The sequence below is a fragment of the Malaclemys terrapin genome, chromosome 10, assembly GCF_027887155.1.
Source record: "Malaclemys terrapin pileata isolate rMalTer1 chromosome 10, rMalTer1.hap1, whole genome shotgun sequence".
Classification (NCBI taxonomy): Eukaryota; Metazoa; Chordata; order Testudines; family Emydidae; genus Malaclemys; species Malaclemys terrapin.
In genome coordinates this window covers 74,754,774-74,777,611 of record NC_071514.1, presented here as the reverse complement: position 1 = coordinate 74,777,611, position 22,838 = coordinate 74,754,774, and the positions used below count along the sequence as shown (strand labels likewise).

General features: G+C 38.9%; 1 protein-coding gene across 9 annotated transcripts in view; it reads right to left on the bottom strand.

Moving 5' to 3' along the window:
• The window catches only part of SUN1 (Sad1 and UNC84 domain containing 1), a 61,631-nt gene that overhangs the window by 12,538 nt on the left and 26,255 nt on the right, over positions 1 to 22,838 (bottom strand). For 5 of the 9 annotated variants that reach the window (XM_054043111.1, XM_054043106.1, XM_054043105.1 and 2 more), the window contains 14 exons: positions 17,832 to 17,861; positions 17,547 to 17,741; positions 15,371 to 15,493; positions 13,620 to 13,703; positions 13,165 to 13,275; positions 11,510 to 11,608; positions 10,681 to 10,774; positions 9,361 to 9,419; positions 7,947 to 8,092; positions 7,569 to 7,805; positions 5,555 to 5,641; positions 3,496 to 3,539; positions 1,580 to 1,718; positions 433 to 687 (listed from right to left, as the gene is read on the bottom strand). In XM_054043111.1, the coding sequence (XP_053899086.1) occupies positions 433 to 687; positions 1,580 to 1,718; positions 3,496 to 3,539; positions 5,555 to 5,641; positions 7,569 to 7,805; positions 7,947 to 8,092; positions 9,361 to 9,419; positions 10,681 to 10,774; positions 11,510 to 11,608; positions 13,165 to 13,275; positions 13,620 to 13,703; positions 15,371 to 15,493; positions 17,547 to 17,741; positions 17,832 to 17,861 (1,703 nt within the window). The remainder of the gene's footprint in view (positions 1 to 432; positions 688 to 1,579; positions 1,719 to 3,495; positions 3,540 to 5,554; positions 5,642 to 7,568; positions 7,806 to 7,946; positions 8,093 to 9,360; positions 9,420 to 10,680; positions 10,775 to 11,509; positions 11,609 to 13,164; positions 13,276 to 13,619; positions 13,704 to 15,370; positions 15,494 to 17,546; positions 17,742 to 17,831; positions 17,862 to 22,838) is intronic. The other 4 variants (XM_054043109.1, XM_054043110.1, XM_054043108.1 and 1 more) reach the window with 4 other exon arrangements.

Sequence of the window (22,838 nt, the reverse complement as noted above, 5' to 3'; positions counted from 1 at the left end):
GACTTGCATCACCCTAATTTTGTAGTGTAGACCAGGCCTAAGTTGTATCACCACAAAAAATTATATATAGATAGATGGATGTTATTTTGGGGCAACACATGCACCCAAATAGTGCGGTCCACAATCAATAAATAAGAGGTTATATCTTAACTCCTTCTGAAACAGTGGAAAACCAAAGTGAAATCTTTGACAGCTCTTTAGGTATTATATGAAGCACAATTTCAATGCATTTTAGATGATTTTTCTTAATTGCCATTAAATTTCTAATCTCCCTCAAACTTCCTATTTGAAACAATTTTCATTACCTTGTTATATTTAGACATGACAAACTATGTACTGCAATAAAATCCTTTAAAAACAACTTTTACCCTACTTAACAATAGCTATAAAGTTCTGAGCCAAATTTTTCAACATTTATTTTAGAATACTTACCGCTTCTGTGATGCCAGAAATTACTGCATTATTTACTGCACTTGTTACTACTTCAGAGGTTAGCTTTTGGTTTGTAACAGACATGTGGAGAGTAATATTCTTGAGGATTTGAAGCTCTAGATCTCGTAACAAAACCTGCAGATCGCTCTTGCTCACAAATTTAGATGTTAGCCATTGGAGTAGTGATTCAGAAAAGTCTTCTTGTTGGTCACCAAAAAACATAAGTTTGACAGATTCTTTGACCTGGGCATCTACCTAGTAAAATCCATCAATAGGTAACAGTTACTATTTGGATACTCTTTCAAAAATAATTTAATCCTCAAATCATTTGAAGTAATAAAATGAACAGTTGTGTAACCGATATGCTTAAAATCCTTAAATTTTTCAGAGCTGCAAATAAATGTAACTTTCATATATCTTCATCTTTGTAAAGCACTTCAGTAAAAACTCCTCCACTGGCATAGCATGCCTTCGGGGAGTAGGTGGGAGAGGAATCTTGTAACACAGGACATGAACCCTTTGGAACAACTGGTGGGGTGGGGACAGAAGAACCTAAAAGAGTCTAATACACACCCTGACTTACCAAACTACTGCCAAAAAGTTATGTTAAACTTTTCTGGTTCTATCAATTTCAGTTTCTTATGTGCGCCTCACCATTATTCAGTACTGCAAGCACATATGACATGGTGGTCTCAGTTAAGATTAAGTTGACAAAAGAATACTTCAAAACATCACTACATTTGTCACCTTATTTTAATGACAAATGAAGAAAGAGGTGCTATATTTGTACATTACTTAAACCAATTCAGTTGAACTATAGCTTTACAACTGTATTTTATTGCATTTCTATATATGTACAAATTAGCTGGACACAGATAAACATATGCCAATTACTACACTAGAGTATATACTATGCACAAGATTTATGCATAACAAGAGATAAACCTAAGTGTCTAGTAAGATTAGTACTTGATTCTTCAACAATCAGCATTACTGTTAAAATTAGCATACTGTTGTCTTTTGAAAGTATTTTTTTCAGTGTAATCAAACAAATGTGAGTGGAGTGTATTTCCTGTGGAGACTCCACTGAAAATTGCATAAGTGGACAAAGGCAAGAGTTTTATAGTGAGGCAACTGTAGAACTTACCTTTTCATTACTCGTATCTCCTTTCTCACAGCAGGTCTTCAAGCCTTGCGGAGTTAACAGTTCTGACTTCATGTGAGCCAATTCTAGTTCTAATTGTTTAACCTTGGATAAAAGGTGCTGGTTTTGCTCATCACTTCCACTGGTAAACCCGAAAAGTCATAATTTAAGAGCAAGAGGTCAGAACAAATCAAAATTAAATCAAATATTTGATAGAATAAGACATTTGTCTAATACAGAGAGTGAACAACTTCACGGTAAAACCAAAAATAGACTTTGTGACCCTACTAATGCATGATCTTTCAAATTAATATTATTTATTTAAAGATCGTCATATTAAATATCTGTTTTAAATTAATATATTCTAAAGTGTCGATCCAATCTAGAATTAAGTATCTATGGGATTTTACTTAGTTGGTAATGCAATATTAGGACATAGGTAGGTTTGTGGGATTCTGTAAGGTTTCTATAGAACCAGAGTTGATGTCTTTTTACATGAATTTGCCATACTAGTTTAATGGAGCATACAGTATTTTAAACTAGTTAATGGAGATCAAACTCAGGGTTTAAATTATAGCATGGCTAAGTGAGGCCTCCAAGAATTATTTCTAAACAATACAAATATGACAAAACTAGGTCAATGGGGGGAGGAATAGCTCAGTGGTTTGAGCATTGGCCTGCTAAACCCAGGGTTGAGAGTTCAATCCTTGACGGCGCCACTTAGGGATCTGGGACAAAATCAGTACTTGGTCCTGCTAGTGAAGGCAGGGGGCTAGACTCGATAATAAGGGAAAAAAGATCAACTTTATCATTCTAAAACTATTTTATTAGTTGAATTCTTTTTTAAAATGATGTGTACTCAGTTCTAGCACACCATTTCTTTTCAAAATAGTTGTGTCTTGGAGAAAAATGCTGCTCTGTCCTAGTAGCATGTGATCCAAAAATAGAAATTAAGATGATTGACAAACTGAATGTAGATGAAATTGAGAAGGTACGCAAGTTGAATTTCCATGAGTCCCTTGGAATCAGAACTGGTCTCTTAACACGTTTTATTTAAGTATACTGCTTACCACTTAGTAAGTGGTCTCTGAGAAAATTCCAAAAATCCTCACTCTTGGAAGCTGTCAGGAATTTTTTGTTAAGATGTTTGTCGAAAAATGCCAGTTACACAAAACCGAAGCTTTTTGTGGAAACGTGTTAATTTTGACAATTTTTGTCAGGAAAAACTTCTCAGATCTAGGATGGAAATTCTAGCCAAAAAAACAAGAGACACCCACCCCACATTAATCAGTACCCAGTGGTTTTTGGCACTCATCTAGGATGTTGGATCCTCAGCTTCAAATTCTTATTCTTCCTGATTCAGAACAGGAACTTGTATATGGGTTTCCCACATCACAGGTTAGTTTCCAAACCACTGCTTTACAGTCAGTCTCTCTTTGCCTCAATATTATTCATACAGAGTGGAAAAGCGCCAACAGAAGAGATTTTGGTCAGGGTCTCTTTTTTTTCCAAAGGCCTTGGTTGCATCCCAATGCAGAATGAAACAATGCCAAAACCTCAGATTTTTTCTGCCAAATACAATTCTTTTTTTTCTGGCGACCCACTTAGAGTGGTAGTGAATTTATGTTCGTACTGTTCTAGAGAAATAAGGTGCTTAAATAATGGTCAGATATTGGGGGTAGGATATGGGACTGTTCAGAGATGGTCTTCTTGCACTGATGTCTAGAATCTCCATCAACCTATTATAAAAAGGTAACACATGCTGACAAACACTTCAACAAAACTTTAAAAACCACTCAACTGACATACAACAGGCATTAGGAAAGGATAGTTACCATTGTAGTTCAGTGAACGATTCCTACCACCAATTAGTATCAGGATTCAAAATGCAACATATTAGACATAGACAGTAGTCATACCTCACTGTTCTTGTTTGGGTTAGTTCAAGTTCCTTCTGGATGTCCTGATAGATATGAAAAATTTGTTTTAAGAAGTGCATTCTTTAACTTCAAGATTGCAAATAAGGATAATTGCCACATGAAGAGGACATGCTTGGGCAGCACCCTATAAGATTACATTCCTAAAAAATTTAATGTTTCTATACATGCATTTATATAAACCATACTATGCCAAATTACCCGCTCTATTGATCAGAATCTGATGAAGAGTGATATGTAGCTTTTTAAAAAAAAAACAACACCCCACCAAAAATAGACAACTAGTAGAGATCAATAGGACTATTAAAAATGCAGTAGCCCCTTCGTTGGCACAATCTGCCATGCAAGAGGTCAGAGATAGGTTCCTGGGTTTGGATCTCTAGTTGACAGGGGCCTAAACGTTTTCTTCCTTGTATGAGGGAATGGGAGTACAAGTCACCAGGTACTATTCTGCAGAGATCCCACATAGCTTATCTAAGATGTTGGGCTCTCCTAGCTCTCCTTTGTTACAGGACAGTTACCACAAAGTGTGGCTTTGGAAGGGGAAGGGTGTAAATGAGGTGAAAGATCTCCAGAGCTATCTGCTCCCATCCCTGTACAGCATTCCAAGGGAGATCTACATTTAGGGAAACCAGTACTGATCCTAGGTATGAAACGTTCAGGAACATGCAAGAGAGATCTCAGAACTCTGGTTCATACAGCACAGAAAACAAAGCACCAGACACTGGGACCTCAAACAGGTTTTGGCACTAGTTCAGGCTGTGCCAATACAAAGAGACCTGTACTTATAAGTAAGGCTAAGATTAGGTGTCAGAAGTCATGGAATCTGTGACATTTTCCATTTCAGCCTTGGAGCGGCAGGGCTGGAGTTCCCAGGCTCCATGGGGGGAGGGAGCAGGAGAGACCCTGGAGCCACAGTAGCAGTGGGTGCTGGACCCTCCTCCGTCCCCATTTTGTCACAGTTGTTTTTAGTAAAAGTCAGGGACAGGTCATGGGCTTCCATGAATTTTTGTTTATTGCCCGTAACCAGTTCGTGACTTTTATAAAAAATAACTGACAAAAATCTTAGCTTTACCTATAAGGAAATTTGTTGTATTGAGCCAGTCTTGTTTTTCATGTGAAAAATTAAAGTCTTCACAAAATGTAAACAAAATTCAATAACATTAGCTTTTATTTAAGCATTTGTCTGCAGTTGTGAAAGTTAAATGTATTATGCTAATGAAAGAATTAGGCTATGTCTTCACAGCACAGTTAGCTCGGGTTATAACTCAAGTGTTACCCCTAACAACTCCTGTCCACATACAAAAATCTTTAATTTGAGTTAAATAGTGCTTTAAGCAAGCTAGCTGGCCTGTTGGGGGTGGGCTGAAGTTTGAGTGATGCTGATGCTCAAGCCAGTAACACAGTGGGAATGCAACCATCTTAAATTACAACAACTCCTCAGCAGTTAATCCAATCACTCTGCTAATCCAGTCATTCTGTGCTGATAATGAAATCACCCTGTGTAATTCCAGAGGGTTTTTCTGGAGAGAGGTTGCCCTCACTGGAGTGCACTCAAGCTAACTACTGCAGTGAAGACAAGCTCCTTAGAGTGGTGCTGACCATTCAAGTTTCATTTTCCAGGGCAAGTGAAAGGCAGAAGGACTAAACAGTTTTTCTTGTAAACCTGCTTCATTAACGTGAATACCAGTTTTAAAAATCTGAATTCAGTTATTTAAGAGGGTTGTTTTTTTTTTTTTTTTTTTTAATGTTTTTACTTTGACCGTCACTTCAGATGTGCAAATATGAAACATCTTCAGCTTCCTGCACCTGCAGACAGAAACTTGTCTTGTCTTCAGCCTCTCCAGAAACAAGAAGAGGCAATTTTAAAGAAAGTTTGGGAAGTGCAAACAAACTAGATAACTGTAGTGGTGCAAGATAGATGTTGGGAAAAATTTACTAAGCAACATTTCTATAGTTGACTGAAGTTTACTCCATTTATTTTGTAAAGAGGCTATGCTTTGGACTCACTATATGTAGGAAGGAAAGAGCCTTTCAGTACCTCAGATTTTGCAGAAAGTTTTCCAATGAGGCCTTCCAGTGTCAAAATGCGCAATTCATGTTCTTGGTGTAAAGCCAGAAGATCAGTCTTAAAAACAGGAAAAAATGTTTTACTTATTGAGAACAAAATAGTCAAATTGCTATTAATATTTTCAGTAAAATCATTACTTTCATGTTGTGATCATGCCAGATACTTTGTGCATAAAAACCAAAGATTAAATATTTTTGAAAAATGCGTAAGTCATTAAAGTCCAATTGATTTTCGATGTCAAGCTATGCTACATTAGACTAGTTCTGTGAGATCAAGAACACAAGAAGGGGGCAGGCAGTACTGCTGACAAAACTACATGACATTACTGCTTGCCAGTTGGTGGGGCAATATCAGCAAAAATCTTGAGTTACATATGCTAGCATCAAAGCTAGAGCCTAATACCAAATTGGGCAGCCAATTAATTAAAGGGAATATGGGCTAGTAAAAGCACTTTTTGTGGAAAAACACAGTTTGTCAGATTAAGATTTGAACTCTTATATAGAATATTACTTAGTAGCCTATCCAACTTGTTTCCTGTAATGTTTCTGGTTTTGTACTGAAAGTTATCTGTGACATGAAACGTTAGATGAGATTTTTCTAAAGATTTAGGACAGTGATTCTCAACCAGCTGGCCACTTGCAGCCCAATCAGCACACAGCTGCGACCCACGTGACAGCCTCACAGGTTTTTTTTTTGAGAGAGAGAGAGAGAGAGAGAGAGAGAGAGAATGTGGCCCACATAACACAGAGAACATATGCAGTCCACAATAGTAAATGGGTTGAGAACCACCAATTTAGGAGCTCAAATCCCACTGAAAGTCAATTAAATTAATGCTCCTAAATGACTTAGGCATTATAGGAAATTCAATCCATCACCTTCTAATGTTAGCAGCGGGTCAGAGTGGAAGACTGAGTTGAAGGAAAGAAGTTTATTAGTAGTAGGCTATTATAAATACTGTGTATAAACCTTTTGATGCTAGGGACATTTATATTCAGAATGAAAAGTACAAAACGTGTTTACAAATACAGCCTACTCTAAGCATTTGACTTTTCATAAGTGACAACCCCTTTCATACAATTGTGGCCTTCTTTCTTATTTCCGGTGCCATAATTTTACACTTGTTAGGATTATTATTTTTGTTACAAAAGTTAGGCAGTGCAAGTTAAACAGAGCTCTGTCTCTTCCCCCTTCCTCACATCCTAAAGACATCCGGCATCTGTTTTAGTGCCTCTTGCCTAAAGACCAAGATTCAGGAGTGGCTGAAAGCCTTAGCTCTGGTACATGGCAGGTCATCATGTTGGGCTACCATCCACAGCCTTTTGTTGGTTAAAAAAGAAAAGCTGGGAGTTAGTTTCAAACGCTTCAAGGACTGGGAGGTGAGTACTCCCTGTTTTAGGAATGATTTATTCAAGCATCAACTCAAATAAGTGCATTGATTACAAGTGGGTATACATTAGACTGGAGAAGGGGATAGCTGAAAATGCAAATACACCTATACCTCGATATAACGCTGTCCTCGGGAGCCAAAAAAAAAAAATCTTACTGCATTATAGGTGAAACCGCATTATAGTGAACTTGCTTTGATCCACCAGAGTGCTCAGCCCCGCGCTCCCCCCAAAGCACTGCTTTACCGCATTATATCCGAATTCGTGTTATATCGGGTCGCATTATATCGGGGTAGAAGTGTATTCTGATTTACAACCCAACACAAGAAGCATGTTAACTTTTAATTAAAGTTGCTAGACTATTGCACTGATGTATGCCTTAAAAAACAAAGAAAGGAAATAAGCAGTTAAGTAATTTCACACTCCAGCTACACTCAAATTCCCATTCTCAGCTTCAACTACTTCTATTAATTCTAACATAGACTCTTAAATACAAAGTAAAAAAAAAATCTTACACATCATTTGGATGATAAATGCACACTAGGGTTAGTACACTAATCAATGTATGAAACCATCAGAAACACTCATTTTATCTTTACCGTTGAATGTGCCATTTCCTCAGATTGCATTTCCTTAAAATGTTGGCCCATTACATTTTTTATTAGCATCAACATCTCACTTTTGTCATTCATCTGGGCAACCTGATCCTGAAGCTTCTCAAGCTGTAGCATCACTTTGCCATATTCTTCATCATTGTGATGACATCTGTCAGACATGAAGGCCATTTGCTTTTCCAGTTCACTCATACGACTAGAATCAAATAACTGTATGGTACCCTAAAATGTGAAGATTTATATATAAAAGAATTAAAGTAACAAATTTAAGTAATTTACTCCCCCATTATTCTTGAATTACAGTTCAGCTATTGGAAATATCCAGTAGCCAAGAGTTAAGAAGATGCCTTTTAAGTATTTTACCTCTGGAGGCTGGACATAGCGAGAAGAATCAGGATGTGGTTTAAGAATCTGCACAGGTTCGTCTATTCTTTGTGTTTGACGTATGCTTGTCCAATTGAATGCAGGCAGTAATGAAAGGAAGCCTTCAAAGCCCCAGTACCATATACCTTAGGCAAGAAGATCAAAGAAAAATGAAAGCAAAAATTGTTTTTAATAAGAGGTTCAATCTCGGATTTTATGATAATTTGGATTAATACTTTAAAGCAGTTACTTCAGGACAGAGGCTGTGTTGTGTGTTTGGAAAGTGCATTTCACATTGTGGGCATTACCAAAGTCTAAACAAAACTAGATTTAAAAAAAACAAACAAGCTATGTTTAAGAGTGTTAAGGTTGCAAACTAAGCCCTCAAAGGTTAGGAAATGCCAGAGTTAAGGTTGCTTGTGCAACCTGAATTCAGACTTCTTATGTTTATGCATTATGATACAATCCTCACATGATCACATACCTTCCCATGGCTCAGTAAGTGCACAAGATGCATTGAACTCACTGAATGGCACACTTCAATATTTCTTTTTTATCCTCATTGTTCTATGTGTGGCCCTGTATCTTACTTGTTGCACACCATCCAAATCCTGTACTGAATACAGAATTACTAATTTCCTTATGAGTTTTTCTATGGTGTTTTCATGGTAGTATCTTAGTGCTTTACAAACATTAATGCACTTATCTTCACGATACCCATGAGGTTAGTCAGTATTATCCCATCACTAAAGCAATCCCTCTGGCAAAATACAAGTCCCTGCTCCAAAGAATTGAGACACTAGAGCTTCTCAACAAAAGAGCTGCAAGATTTTTAACATGGTGAGGAGCAATTTTCCTTAGCCTCGTTCTCAGAAATGACTGAACCATTTTAGGTGACACTTCATAAAAAAATTCACCCATGGGTAGACATCTGGCATGGAATATTCAGCCCAAAATGTTTAAGTTAGAGAGAGTTACAACAACCAAAAAGTGTTTTATAATGGAAAACGTTGGGCCACTGTAAGCACTGCCAATAATAATGCAATTAAACTTATTTAACAAATCATCAACAGGTAATCTATGTGAAGTGTCTTAATGGGCTCATTCCAGTTCCTGGTCATCAACTGGTTGTCCTGTAGTCCCCTTCAGAGGTGGTCTACGTATTGAAGGGGTACAGAAATTGACCTGCCTTCTCACAACGAGGGATATTCTTTCCATGTCAGAAGGGAAAGACACTAGCAGGGCAGTGTTGGGGAATACCTGAATTGCTGCTCTCAGCATACAGAACTTGAATCTCCTGTGCTGTTAGCTGGACATCTTTCATAAACATCAAGTTCACCTCAAAATGCTAGTTTGATACATTTGTAATAACTATTCACCAGCTTCCAATAGCAACAATATACACTTTACATACCTAGCAAAAACAGCAGTGGGATGAGAAACAGTAATAACTTGTAAATCTTTGGAAGGCATCTAGAAACAAAGAAGTAAATTTAACTTTATTAGACATAGAATGGGTCTATCATTTTTAACTGTGTTCTATAATTGGTCGAGGCATTAGCATGAAATAAACCTAAACATGAGATTCAATTTTAAACATTTAGAGCTCAATTCTGTGGATTGTATCACAAGAAATGCTGATGATATTTTATGAAATCAGCAATAGTATCTTGCCCAAATAGTAACATTTTTTCCCAAAAATATGCTGGAAAAAAGAAAAACGAACAACTTATATTTAACCAAGTGATACTTCGTTTAGTAAATTTTGTTTTGTACCTAAATATTGAACCTGACATGACCATATCTATACAGCATCTTAGAATGAGACAGTCAGGCTTACAAAGCTGTACCCATTAACACACATATTTCGGTACATGGGTTTCTATTTTCTTCATTGTAAATATGTATTTATGTCCACAGGTGTTAAAGGAATGGAAGTTACTCATGCACAGGAAAAAGCAGACTCCAACTCATGAAGTATAATAGACAGCATACGAATATAAATAATGGTACCTCATGACAGAGGTTAGTTCAGTTTACATTACAGTGAAGTGTCTTCACATTGTTTAGAATTCAACAGCATATGGAAACACTGCCCTGTTCACATCGTGGATTGATCTAGCTTAAGTTTTGGCTACATAGAAATACCATGCTTTTTCCTGTAGTACACATTACACACACACTATGCATCTGAAAAGTATTGAAGTATACTTCTTTGACAAATTCATTATGCTTATTCCTTAATCTGTGGCCAATAGACCTGTGTAACCGGTCTAACAATTTTTACTATTTGCTATGTAGCAGTTTAATCGCAGTACCTCATATTTAAAGTTAAAATATATGCTCTGTACAGAAAGATGTGCAGCAACTTTGATTTAGAAAGGCATATTACATATACTGACATACATGTGTGTTCCCCCATTATCAGAATATTAATGAATATTGTCATATCATCTTTTTGCCGAAGTGTGTATGATTCTAAAGCTATAAATAGATTCTTTCCTCAGCAATTCTCTTTCTAAATAGTAAAGCTTTTCCTCTCCCTCCCTCCCTTGTTCACACACACACACACACACACACAGGCTGTTTGCTTTCTCCTTTTGTCACAGACATTATACCTTGTATTCTTCAACTAGGATAATTTCAACCATTTTAATCACAACTGTTACAGCACAAATCTAACAAGTCTGTAATTTAGGGAAGAAAATTCTGTTTAAAAAATAAATTCACAAACCTTGTAAGAAGAAACACATTGAACAAAGAAATCAGAGTAATAAGTTGATACCATCCAGTTCCAAGCCACCAGAATACCCCAGAAGCTGCCTTCCCTATAAGAGAAAGGACGTATTTGATGAACTAAAAATGTAATTGTTACAGAATATACTAAGAGAGACCAAGCAGAAGTACATGCAAATATGGCAGAATATGTTTTGAGCAACAAACAGATTGTTGGGGTGGATGGATATAGGTGAAAGGAAACACATGCAACTTGTTTTCATCTAAATTTATATCACAACTATGTATTGCAATGCAATATTAACTACTCAGCACAAAAAACAGCCATGCAAGAAGATGAAATTTGTTTAGGAAAGCAATAACTAACTTTCATGAGGTTAAAACACAACACCCCTTCAGCTATGTTTAATCGTGCTTTGCACTTGGACAACCCCTTTCAACTAAAGGCCTCTATGAGCTTCAAAAAGGCATTATATTAATTTTGATTATAGGGATACCATGGCACTACAAGATTAAGCAAGTTTCCTAAAGCCATGGGGAATCAATGGGAGAATCAAACAGAGCCCAGTTTTCCTCATTCCCCCGTTGTCTGCTCTAATCATTAGACATGTTGCCTTTCATATGAAGCAGCCTTGTTAATCTCCCATTGAATTTGTGAACACAGATATATCCTGTCACTAAATAGTTTAGCCTTTACAAACAGTAAAGTACCATCCAAAGCACAGCTGAGTCAGCATCAGCGAGGCAATCACATAGTGTAGACGCCTAGTTTGCCAGCAGAGGCAGATAACATGCAAAAGCAAAAAAACAGAGTTCAAGATAGTAACCTGGAGAAACAATGGCCAGCCAAAGTAGTGATAACATCTTCTGAGACATAAACCATCCTGTTGCTCCCACTGTTCGCAACACTTGTAGCACAAAGTAACCTGGTGTATAACAAATGAACTATGCATGTGTAATGTATATACAGGCAACCTGATCCATTGTTTGCAATAAAAGCAGTAGAGCAGAAATTCTTTAGCTTCTGAAGTTATGAGAATTACATACAATGTAATTTTAGTGCATATCCTCCAGTAGTTTTTAAACCATTGTACACAAAATTAGTATTACTGCTAATAAGACAAAATATGGACATAAGTGGCGCTAACACCATTAAAAGGAAAAATACAATATGCTAGTACACAGACGGTTCAACTTCCAGATTTTATCATCTGGGTAATTAAAATACCATCTTTTCAGAATATAAAGAGCCTATGTTTTGTGGCACAATATTCTGTCAGAAAAATGTCCTAATTAATACTCTTCAACCATTCACTGTTTAGTATAAACACAAGTGCATACTTTAGTCAGGCAACCCTTTCAAAGTTTCTTGGTTTTGTCTTCAAGTATGCACTGCAAGTTTCTGGTATCTGGGTTGGCAAGATAAACGTGGGCATAGAAAAAGGAACATTTAAAACGTCAAGAACCAATTCTTCAAAAAATATTAACCATAATATCTCACTAACATGAGGCAATATTGAGAAGCATAAGAATAAGACAAGAATATGCCTTATTGAAAGTAAAATTACGAGTAATGAGATAAATGATTGTTCATTTTTATAATTAAATCCAGCTGTGTTTTATGGTATGACAGTGTCAGTTGGTTTTTCAAAGGCCTGACCCAAAGCCCACTGAAGTCAATGGAAAGATGCATGGCCTTTGCATCCGACACTAAGTGTAGATTTGTTGTTGCTGTTCTATTTCTATAGATACGTTTAGGGGAATTCTAAACTTTAGATTAGCAGAGATGTGATGCCCAGTCTCTGAGAGGCACCAAATGTTACAGCCCAGTATTTTATAAAACCAGTTAGCTGACTGAAGAAATGTCTCTCACTATTCTTCTTTGCTGCATGAAAATAGATTGACAGCAAATAGCTCTAAAGAATCTTGATGCCTGTGCCTATTCAAGCATTAGTAGACCCATTTCATAGGATAAATAGTATACTAACTACATGAGAGTCCTGCAATAACTGGCTACCACAAAATAAAACCAGGGTACAAAAATAATAAAATACCCTGTATAGGAGTATCTTAATGTCCCTTTTCTCTTTAAATCCTGTTTTCCATCCTCCCAGAAGTATACACTTACCTAAGGTATAGCTTAAAAAAAAAACCTAAAAACTTGTGCTTTGTATTTAATACTTTAAAATACACATCAAATGGTAATAAATTACTGTAACTTCCTTTCATAGCGATTGTGCCATATGTAAACAATTACATCTGCCAAGCTCCTTCCTAATCTAGTGAGTCTAATATTGTAGCAAGTAACACATGGAGTAGAAGAGATGCCATGTAACTATTCTTCCAGAACATTTTTAGTTAATTCAGCCTAATCTACTTTGAAAATTACAGTTAAATTAAAAACACAAAGCAGTATGAGTGATTAACATTTGTGAGGTTGTGATGTAAAATAAAAGCAAATGAAAAAAAGGTGCAAGTCAACCTGCATAAGAAAAGGTGTGCCAAATGGTCCTTGCTACCCTTTTAGACCTTGAGGATTGCATGTGGACTGTTGTGTATGTTTCAAGATGTTTCTTCCCCTTACAGTCATCACCTGTTGGTTATGGTAACAATCAATTAATGGTGACAAGTTAACCAATAAAGCTACTAACAAGACAGACATGTTCCAGTTATGTCACAGTATCATTTTCCAAAACCAAGAACTAAGGTAGGTAAGAAAGATTAACAAGACAAAATCCCACAGATATTTGCTCCTATAGAAAATGTTGCAGCAATACATTTGTGTATTAATATTTAGTGTCTAAAAAACACAAAACTACTGTTCAGGTATACAACTTCTATAGAAGTATTTCATATAATCTAGATGTCACTGTGATATCCAGGACTCCAACCCAAAGCTAAAAGACAAAAAACACACAACAACCCAACCATACTTACACAATGATTCCCCATTTATACCAAGATGGCCATCCTCTTTGAGAAAGTCTTTTACATTCATACTTCCACAGTAATTCGAGTGAGCTGCAATACATGCAGAAAGAGGGTATAGAATTTAACTCTCTGGAGTCCAAAATTTCAGATAGCTAGCTTAACAAGCAAACTGATCTGATTTATTTAGTTATAAAGCCAAGCCACCTACTGGAGACCTTAAAAAGGTATTTGATGTGTAAGGTGACTTGCAAAGAGCATGCATGTGTGCATTTTTTGCAACTTTATGATGCCTAGAGGAGGACTCCCTACCTTGTGGGTCAAACCTTTTTCCTTCTTGTTTTTTACCTTACAAATATTAATTAAGTCTAGTCTATTCTTTCCTGGTTTTGCTGCGGTCGTCTTAGAAGTCGATTGGCCCCCTAACTGAAGGCTGCATCCAAAACAGTGCAATTGTTAAACACCTATTTAACTCACATACTACCCCCCGCCCCCCCACACACACACAATTAATTAATTATTTGGGGAAGCAGTTTTTAATTGAATGCTTAATATTGAGTTCTACTTGCTTGGTGCCTGGGAAGTCAAACTTACCAGTTCTCCGTTTGTCTGTAGCACCTTCCAGGAAAGCTTGATTAGATAAGATCTGAATTTCTAATGCAAAATCTCAAATTCAGATCTAGTAATCTACAGTTTTTCATGGAACACCCTACTGGCAATGGAGAATTAGTTCAAGCCTCACCAGGTAGCCACTGAAACATGGATTACACGAGGATGCGACAGGAGGAGCAGCTATTTTTAATCAGTGTTCAAAACTGCTTAACACCTATTTAGTTCAAATACTCTACTCAAAAAAACAACATTGTTGAACACCCCCATCCTTTCAGTTGCAGACCAAGTGCTACCCACTTCCCTGGTTTTAGTGGAGGATCCAGGAGAGACCAAACATTCCCAATATCAGAAAGGCAGAAAAAGCATTACTGAAGGAGTGGGAGGAAGATGAGGAATCCCTTTCAGCTGAGCATGAAGGGTACAGTTATTTTCTGTCAACTTTACCATAATAGTTAGAAGATTTACTCTGAGGGTATAACTACACAGCAACTCGACACCCACGTCTGGCCCATGCCAGCCAACTTGGGCTTGTGGGACTATTTCATTGCTGTGTAGACTTCTGGGCTTGGGCTGGAGCCTCGTCTCTCACAGGGAGCCGGAGCCCGAGCTGGCTGGCATGGGTCTGATACCAGTGTCTAGTTGTTATGTAGACATACCCCGAGGGACAGGCAATAAGCACCACATGACCGAAGTTATCCCACACAGACAGACAGCCTGCAGAGAAAGTGTTAATGAGGAGACTTAACCTTGCAGAACTAAAACAAACAGATTTAGGAACATGAAGCTGAAGTCTAGAGGAAGCAAGAAAACTGCATTTTGAAAACACTGAAAAAATTACGGTTTGGCAGCATCAACCCCCTTCCCACCTCCCCCTGCCCATGCAATTTCCTGGGAAGAAAAAAAAAAAAAAGACCAAAACAGAAAAACCACAGTTACCATATATACCTGTATATGAACACTTCCAAAGGAAAAAAAAGGTGCATGGACAGCAAGTGAGCATAAGAGAAACCAGCCAAATTACTATGGAAGACACCATGGTGCAGAAGGTGAAATGGAAGAAAAGCCACACAAGAAAAAAAGCACAGGGCTTTTTATTGAGGTAGTGGCTTTGGAGAAGACAAAGGAAGGGAAGACCACTAAAAAGGTACCTTTAAATTCACAACCCAGGTTCAGCAATACCATTTGAAATAGTTGCACTAACAGTGATGCAAAAGATGTTGCAGTATATTTGATCAATCGTAGAATCTTATTCATGTAGAAAGGGGTGTTTCCTATTAAAAAAGTGTGAATACAAAATTATTTCCCTACACAATTTAATTCTCCATTAATAAACTACTTGCATTTCCACTTGTTGATACCAAGCTAAAAATGGCTAAAATTTTAAGTTGCTTATCCAGAGATACACTTCCACAAATTTTCTAACAACTATGAGTGGTGCTGGCTTGACAGACCTTACTGCTGAACTTCCCCATTTATCTATGGCTAAGTATACCTAAAGCAACAACAGTGAAAGTTCCCGGAATGCTGGCATGCCTAAACCATGGTCTGGAGTGACTATTTTCCCAGAGCAAAGCTCAAGCTACAAGCCTTTCCTGGTTAAATGGGATTGAAAACTTGAAGACAGCTAGTCACTTTTGCCAACACTTAAATTGTAATTAATTTCTTATCTTCAGAACTCAGGTTTTCTCCATGCCGAACCCATGAACAGTTAGTTAGCATCTCAAAATCCCAACCTGGAACAAAAAGGGGCTTAAGTTGAATTCTTGTTGAAATAGGGGGCAGGGAGGAAGAGAGCGTTCTCCTCCTCTCCCTTCATACTTCCAAGTGGAAGGAAGCCAAATACAAAGCTTTTCTAGTACTCAAGGCAGTTACTACTAGACTTTTTCCTCTGTATCTTCTCCTCCACTTTGGAAGACACACACACACACAAAATAATTAGCACAATCATCCCTGTACTCCTGCTTTCTTAAAAGCTTTGGTATTTTGTAGCCAAATGCTGGTTGGCTATCTTTGTTTCAACTGCTGAAGTATCCTCACAAATAGGGACTCTCGCAAGATTCTCCCAAGAGTTTTGTGTAGAAGAGAGATGGTATTAAAAAAGAAAGATTTCCAGACTCCACTGTCCCATTTAAATACTGAAAGTTTATTAAATTTATTAAGATCAGGGTCCTATTGTAGAAACATATAGCAGGAGGCAGCCCTTATCCCACAGAGCTTACAATCTAAATAATTTCCCTTGCAACCTCCTAAGTTTCCCAAAGAGAGTCAAGAAACTGACTTCTTACCATTCAGGATATGCTACAACAAGGGTCACACCTTGGCCCAGAAGGGATAGCAACTGAAACAACCCACAATTCTGAAAATGAGGGCAACAAAAGAGCATGCCTTCCTCCTAAACTGATCTTTGAGGAGACTACCAACAACCAAAGAATACAGATGGGGCGTTGGGATGGTAAAGGATGTCAAGTTTTCTGCCTTCCAAAGGAAGGCTCTTAACAAGAGCAATATCCAAAGGGAGTAGATTAGCCTGGAAAAGCAGAACTCCATGTAGGTAGCCAACAGCCAAACTTAACAAAAAGTTCCAGAAATTGTACACTGAGAAGGAAGACTGCTGAAGCCACAGCCTTTCCATTTTGGGTCCTCCCTCAAAAAATTAGAGCCCTGTTAGATCTAAGGACTGAGAAGAGGGCCTAACATATAGAACACAATAAAAATTAGAGTCTATAGAAGGAAAGAGAAAACAATAAAAGGGATTTAAAAAAATAGATCTTTCTATAGAGCAGATGATATTAACAAACAAACAAAACTTGCTGATTATGTTTGGTTGTTTAACTCTTTTGGTCTCCTATTACTGGTGAGTTATAATGGAAAAAAAAGAGTTTTAAAGCGGAATTTGAGTAACAAAATGGTAACCTGACCCTCATTGTTATAATGAAGTGTAAAGGAAAATTATCTACTGCTAAGAACCAATACTGTCTACAACACCATGTTAGGAGCCTAATCAATTTGGAAGTATGAACTATTTTCTGCCAGATTCTGTATCATTTTATTTTGATGTGGCACATTTATATTCCTGTAACTGTGTGGAAAATTCATATGGTCAGCTTTTGGTGCACAGCAGACATCAACTCCATAAAGTGTAGCTTGATACAAACAAAAATTCATCATAGGATGTATGCTAATTGGTATTTAGAATTCAATTAGTCTTGTTAAATTCAACAGGGAAAAAAAATCTTTATACCCTCCAAATACATGTAGCTTTATACATCAAATAAACAAGACATTTACAATACCACAAAAAACAAAAGGAAGAAAATCACTTACTAGACTTATATTTTTGGCTTCTATCCCTAGAGTAAATTCTTGAAGATGGCATGTGAGAAGCAGAGTACGCTGTGAGGACCTCTTTCCGTTCAGAAAGCATACTGCAGTCACTGCAAGTATAGCCATTGATCATGGTAGTCTGTGTTTCAGCTGTTGCTATATCACCATTTCCCTGAATCACTGTTGTGTCCCCACCTGATGTATCAAAAAAGAACAATTAATCCATTCATTTAAACCTATTAATGGGGTGGGTGGGGGGGAAGAGAGTTGAAGGACTGCAGTTACCTTTAAGATCGCATTCATCATCATCAAGCCCTAAAAAACAGAAGATTTTCCTACTGAGTACAATTACATGGAAGTCTCCAGATTGCAAACTAATATAGCTAAATTGTACTCAAAACAAAAATTTCAGGTTATTTCTAGAACCCACAAAGGAAAAGCATTTTAAGATTAGAATATTACATTTATTCATTAACTGTTGTGGGGGACTTCAATACATACAGACATTTTTGAGGTGACAATTTACAGTTACATTATCTACAAAGAGGAAGGTTGTGGCCAGAAGAAAATTGAAGCACCAATATACGTCATTTCTCAGCTCCCATGTGATTATTGAGAAGGCTAGATAATTAGAAACAGATGCTGTTTCTGTTGCTTAGTAACCATTTTTTTTACTACAAACAGTTCAATACATAAACTGGAAGACCTAGCTAAACCAGCCATTCTCAAATTTAGCACATAATATTAGACTAACGTTACAGTACAATTTCTTCCAATTCAAATCAGAAACAAGCAGCCTGTAACTGGACAGCATCGTAAAGTCCAGCCCTGTTTTTTCTCAGAAAGATGAAGAGTGGAAAGAAGGAAGGTTTTTTTTTTTTTTTTTTTTGAGAGGGGGTGGGGGGAGGGAGAGAAATAATCTGGCTGGAAAACTAGTCTCTTGTTTTTTCTTTTTGGGAAAATTTAAAGTGTCAGTAACTTGAAACCTCTAGAGTAACTGAAGTCTAGTTTATTTACACACAAATTTGTACAGTAAGCTACATTTCCACAGATTAAACTGAAATAAGATGTTGGCATTGTGAAATTGATTAACAATGTCAATTATTGTATATTTGGGATATAGACTGATAGCACCTTGTATTTAGTAGAGTCCTAAATTTTTTTTTTATTATTTAAAAAGGTCTTTACAAGGATATCTGCATTTCAGCTACCCTCACCCTCCAAAAAAGGAGGAAATAAAGGGCATGTCTTTACTAGCAACATGAAAGCTCTGCCGCAGCACCAGTGCTAGGAGAGAGCGCTCACAGCACTATAAACTAACCCACCTGCACAAGGGGAATAGCTACCAGCGCTGGGAGCACGGCTACCAACGTCGGTTCCCTGTCTACACTGGCACTTTCCAGCACTGAAACTTGCAGCGCTTCGAGGGGTGGGGGGTTTCCACACCCCATAGCAAGAAAGTTGCAGCGCTGTAAAGTGACACTGTATACAAGCCCAAAGACTGAATTTCCTTTAGAGCATCAAAGCCATTCCTAGATCAGAGGAACTGCTGCAGCAGATAGGAGCTCCCTTTTCTCATCCCTCCCCAGAGCTACTGCATACAGCTTCTATGGTACATCCCATCCATGTAACAAACAACACACATAGACCCAGTAATCCAGTGGTTCCCAAACTGGGGTTTGTGAATCCCTGGGGTCTGCAGAACGTTACAGGGGGTTCGCAAGAAAAAAAAAATCATTAATGGCAGCCAGAGGACCCCGGCATTGGAGGCAGCAGGTGGGACCCGGTTGCAGGGCAGACAACTGGGGCCCCAGGGAGAGCAGGGCCATGCAGTTGGGACTTGCAGCCCGAGCCCTGTCCCTCATCAACGGGGCAGCCGGCAGCCTGAACCCCAGCGCTCCAGCGGGGCTGGCAGCCCCGAGCCCCATGGAGAGTGGGGCCGGGCAGTTGGGGCCGGCAGCCCGAGCCCTGCCCCCGGCAGCCCCGAGCCCCAATGAGAGCGGGGCCGGGCAGTTGGGGCCAGCAGCCCGAGCCCTACCCCCCCATCTGCGGGGGAGCCAGCAGCCCCGAGCCCCAGGGAGAGCGGGGCCGGGCAGCCCGAGCCCTGCCCCCCCCGTCAGCGGGGGAGCCGGCAGCCCTGAGCCCCAGGGAAAGCGGGGACGGGCAGTTGGGGCCAGCAGCCCGAGCCCTGCCCCTGTCAGCAGGGGAGCCTGCAACCAGAACACCAGCGCTCCAGCGGGGCTGGCAGCCCCAAGCTTCAGGGAGAGTGGGGCCGGGCAGTTGGGGCTAGCAGCCCGAGCCCCAGAGGTCAGCGGGACCTGCAGCACAAACCCAGTGGAGCTCAGTTGACCGGGGCGGTCAATGGGGTCCAGCAGCAGGAGCCCCAGGGAATTTGGATCCGGCAGCTCAGGCCCTGCCACGGGGCCAGTAGCCTGAGTCCTGTGGTGGGCAGGGTGGCAGCTGAGACCCCGAGACCTGCAGGTGGCAGCTCAGACTCCTGTCCTTGTCAGACAGGGGAAGTTGGCATGGAGGGCAGAGTGAGCAGGAGCAGTGCTGTACGTGGGGGGTGGTCCAAGCTAATTTGTCCCTCGCAGGACACCCTCCTAGGGAGAAACCTCGTGGTGGAAGAAAAGCTGTTTGGGAGCCAAACCAGCCGGAAGCACGTTGTAGCCAGTGTAGCCACGTTGTAGCCAGTGTAGCAATGTTAAGGTTCCTCCGTAATTGTCTCTCTCTCTGGAGTGCTGTTTTGCTTCAGTGAGACTTGAGTGAATATTCTCATTTTCTAGTTTGTTGGTTGTTAGCAGTCTCTCTGTGTTGTTTTTATTAGAACTTTTGTACACAAGTTCAATGGATAAGTGGCTGAAAAAGGAAAGTGTAAAGACGCAAGAATCAGCTAGTGTTTCCCCAAGTTCACACTGTGGAAAAATCTACGTCTAATCATGATGGTCCTGGAAAGTCACTTACAAAGAAAAGAAAATATTATGATGATTATATAAAATATGGCTTTACATGCATTGGTGATCAAGAATGTCCAAAACCACTGTGTGAGATTTGTGTTGATGTTCTAGCAAACAGCAGCCTCAAACCTTCTCTACTTCGGCGCCATTTAGAAATTAGGCATCCTGCAGAACTCGACAAGCCTGTTGATTTTTTCAAGCGAAAATTAGCTGAGAGGAAAGGTGACCTTACCATTTTTATATCCAAAGCAAGTACTGATAATGAAAATGCACTTGAAGCATCATATCGCGTGAGCTACCGAGTAGCAAAAGCATCAGAAGCCCATACCATAGCAGAGAGCTTGATTGGTCCATGTATAAAAGACATAGTTCATTGCATGCTCGGAGAAAAGGCTGCAAAAAGGATCGACATGGTACCTTTGTTCAATAATACGTTGCCATGAAGAATTAATGACATGTCAAATAACGTAGAGACCATAATTGTACAGAGTGTGAAAAATAGTCCATATTATGCTATACAGTTGGATGAATCAACTGATGTAGCTAATCTAACTATTTTGCTACTGTTTGTACGTTATGTGAATGAAGGTCTGGTTGAAGAAGACTTGTTGTTTTGCCGACCACTGGAAGAACGTACAACTGGAGAAGATATCTCCAATCTGACTAATGCATATTTTCAAGAAAAGGAAATAGATTGGTCTTGTTGCCTAGGCATTTGTACTGATGGGGCCACATCAATGACAGGGAAGTATACTGGATTTGTAGCTCAAACAAAGAAGGTTGCATCAAAAGTCTCTTGGACTCATTGAAGCATCCATAGACAAGCCCTCACAATAAAATGCATGCCTGAAGGAAATGCTTGACAATGCAGTGAAAATGGTGAATTTCATAAAATCACGGCCAACAAATTCCAGAATATTTCATGTACTTTGTGAAGAAATAGGTAGTATACACGATTGTCTGTTGACCCATACTGAAGTTAGATGGCTCTCACGGGGCAAAGTCCTGGTGCGCTTGTTTGAGCTTAGAACAGAAATCCTAGGTTTTTTTTTCTCCCAACAGCCACCCTTTCCACCTTGCCAGCTGTATGGAAAATAATGTCAGGCTCCAGAGCCTAGCTTATTTAGCAGATATTTTCTCAAGAATTAATGACCTAAATTTATCTCTTCAAGGTCTCAGTATAACAGTTTTCAATGCGCAAGACCGAGTTGAATCCATGATAAAGAAGTTGCAGTTCTGGGAAAGTTGTTTGGAAAACAATCAAACTGAGTGTTTCAGTAATCTTCATGACTTCCTGGCAGAACAAACTTCAGTTGGATCAGTGCACTAAAACCAATATAACTGCACACCTAAAAGGACTTTGCACAACTTTCAGGGATTACTTTCCAGCTATATCAGGCGATGATGACTGGATTTGCAACCCTTTTGATGATACCACTTTCTCAACACAGATATTGAACACTGAGAAAAAAGCGAAATTGATTGAGATCTCCTGTGATTACGAACTGAAAAGGAGTTTCAGAAATCTGTCATTGATCAACTTTTGGCTGAGTTTAAGAAACAAGTACCCCCTTCTGGCAGAAAAAGCTGCTGCAGTTTTGTTACCATTTTCAACAACATACTTATGCGAGAAAGCGTTTTCCTCGTATGCACATCTGAAAATGAAATACAGAAACAGACTTGATACTTTATCTTTCTCCAAAGGTTCTGGACTTCAAAGAGCTATGCAGAGCAAAGCAAGCACATCCATCACACTGAGGAAATTTAAATTTAAAACCCTGGAAATATTCATTTTTAGGAGGGGGTTCACAAGATTTCACAATTTAGAGAAAGGGGTTCATAGGCTGTTAAAGTTTGGGAACCACTGCAGTAATCTAACCTGGATCTCTACTGAAACACAAAGTATCACCTGGAGCACCAGCCTAGCAATAACCAGATCAACCAGGTTCTTGTCCACAGTAAGTAATTTTGAGGAAAAAGCTCTCCCTAGAAGGACCCAAAGAGGTATTACACCAATACTACTAATAGAGCCCCTTTCTTATAGGCAGAGCAGGACCAACATCTTCAACAACAATGCTGCTCTTTTTCTGCCAAGTCTGGCACCCCTTATTCCAGACTAAATGGGATTTTTGCATGAGCAAGGAGTAGAGGATCAGACCTTTGTTCAGAAAGGATTACCATATGAGCAGTCGGAGACTGAAGCCTTATTTATACTTAAACATTTTGCCAACATAGCTATGTCAGAAGTGTGGTATAATGGCAAGAGTTCTTTTGCTGGTATAAGCTGCACCTCCACTAGAAAGGGTTGCTGGAATAGCAAATCTTTTTTTAGCGT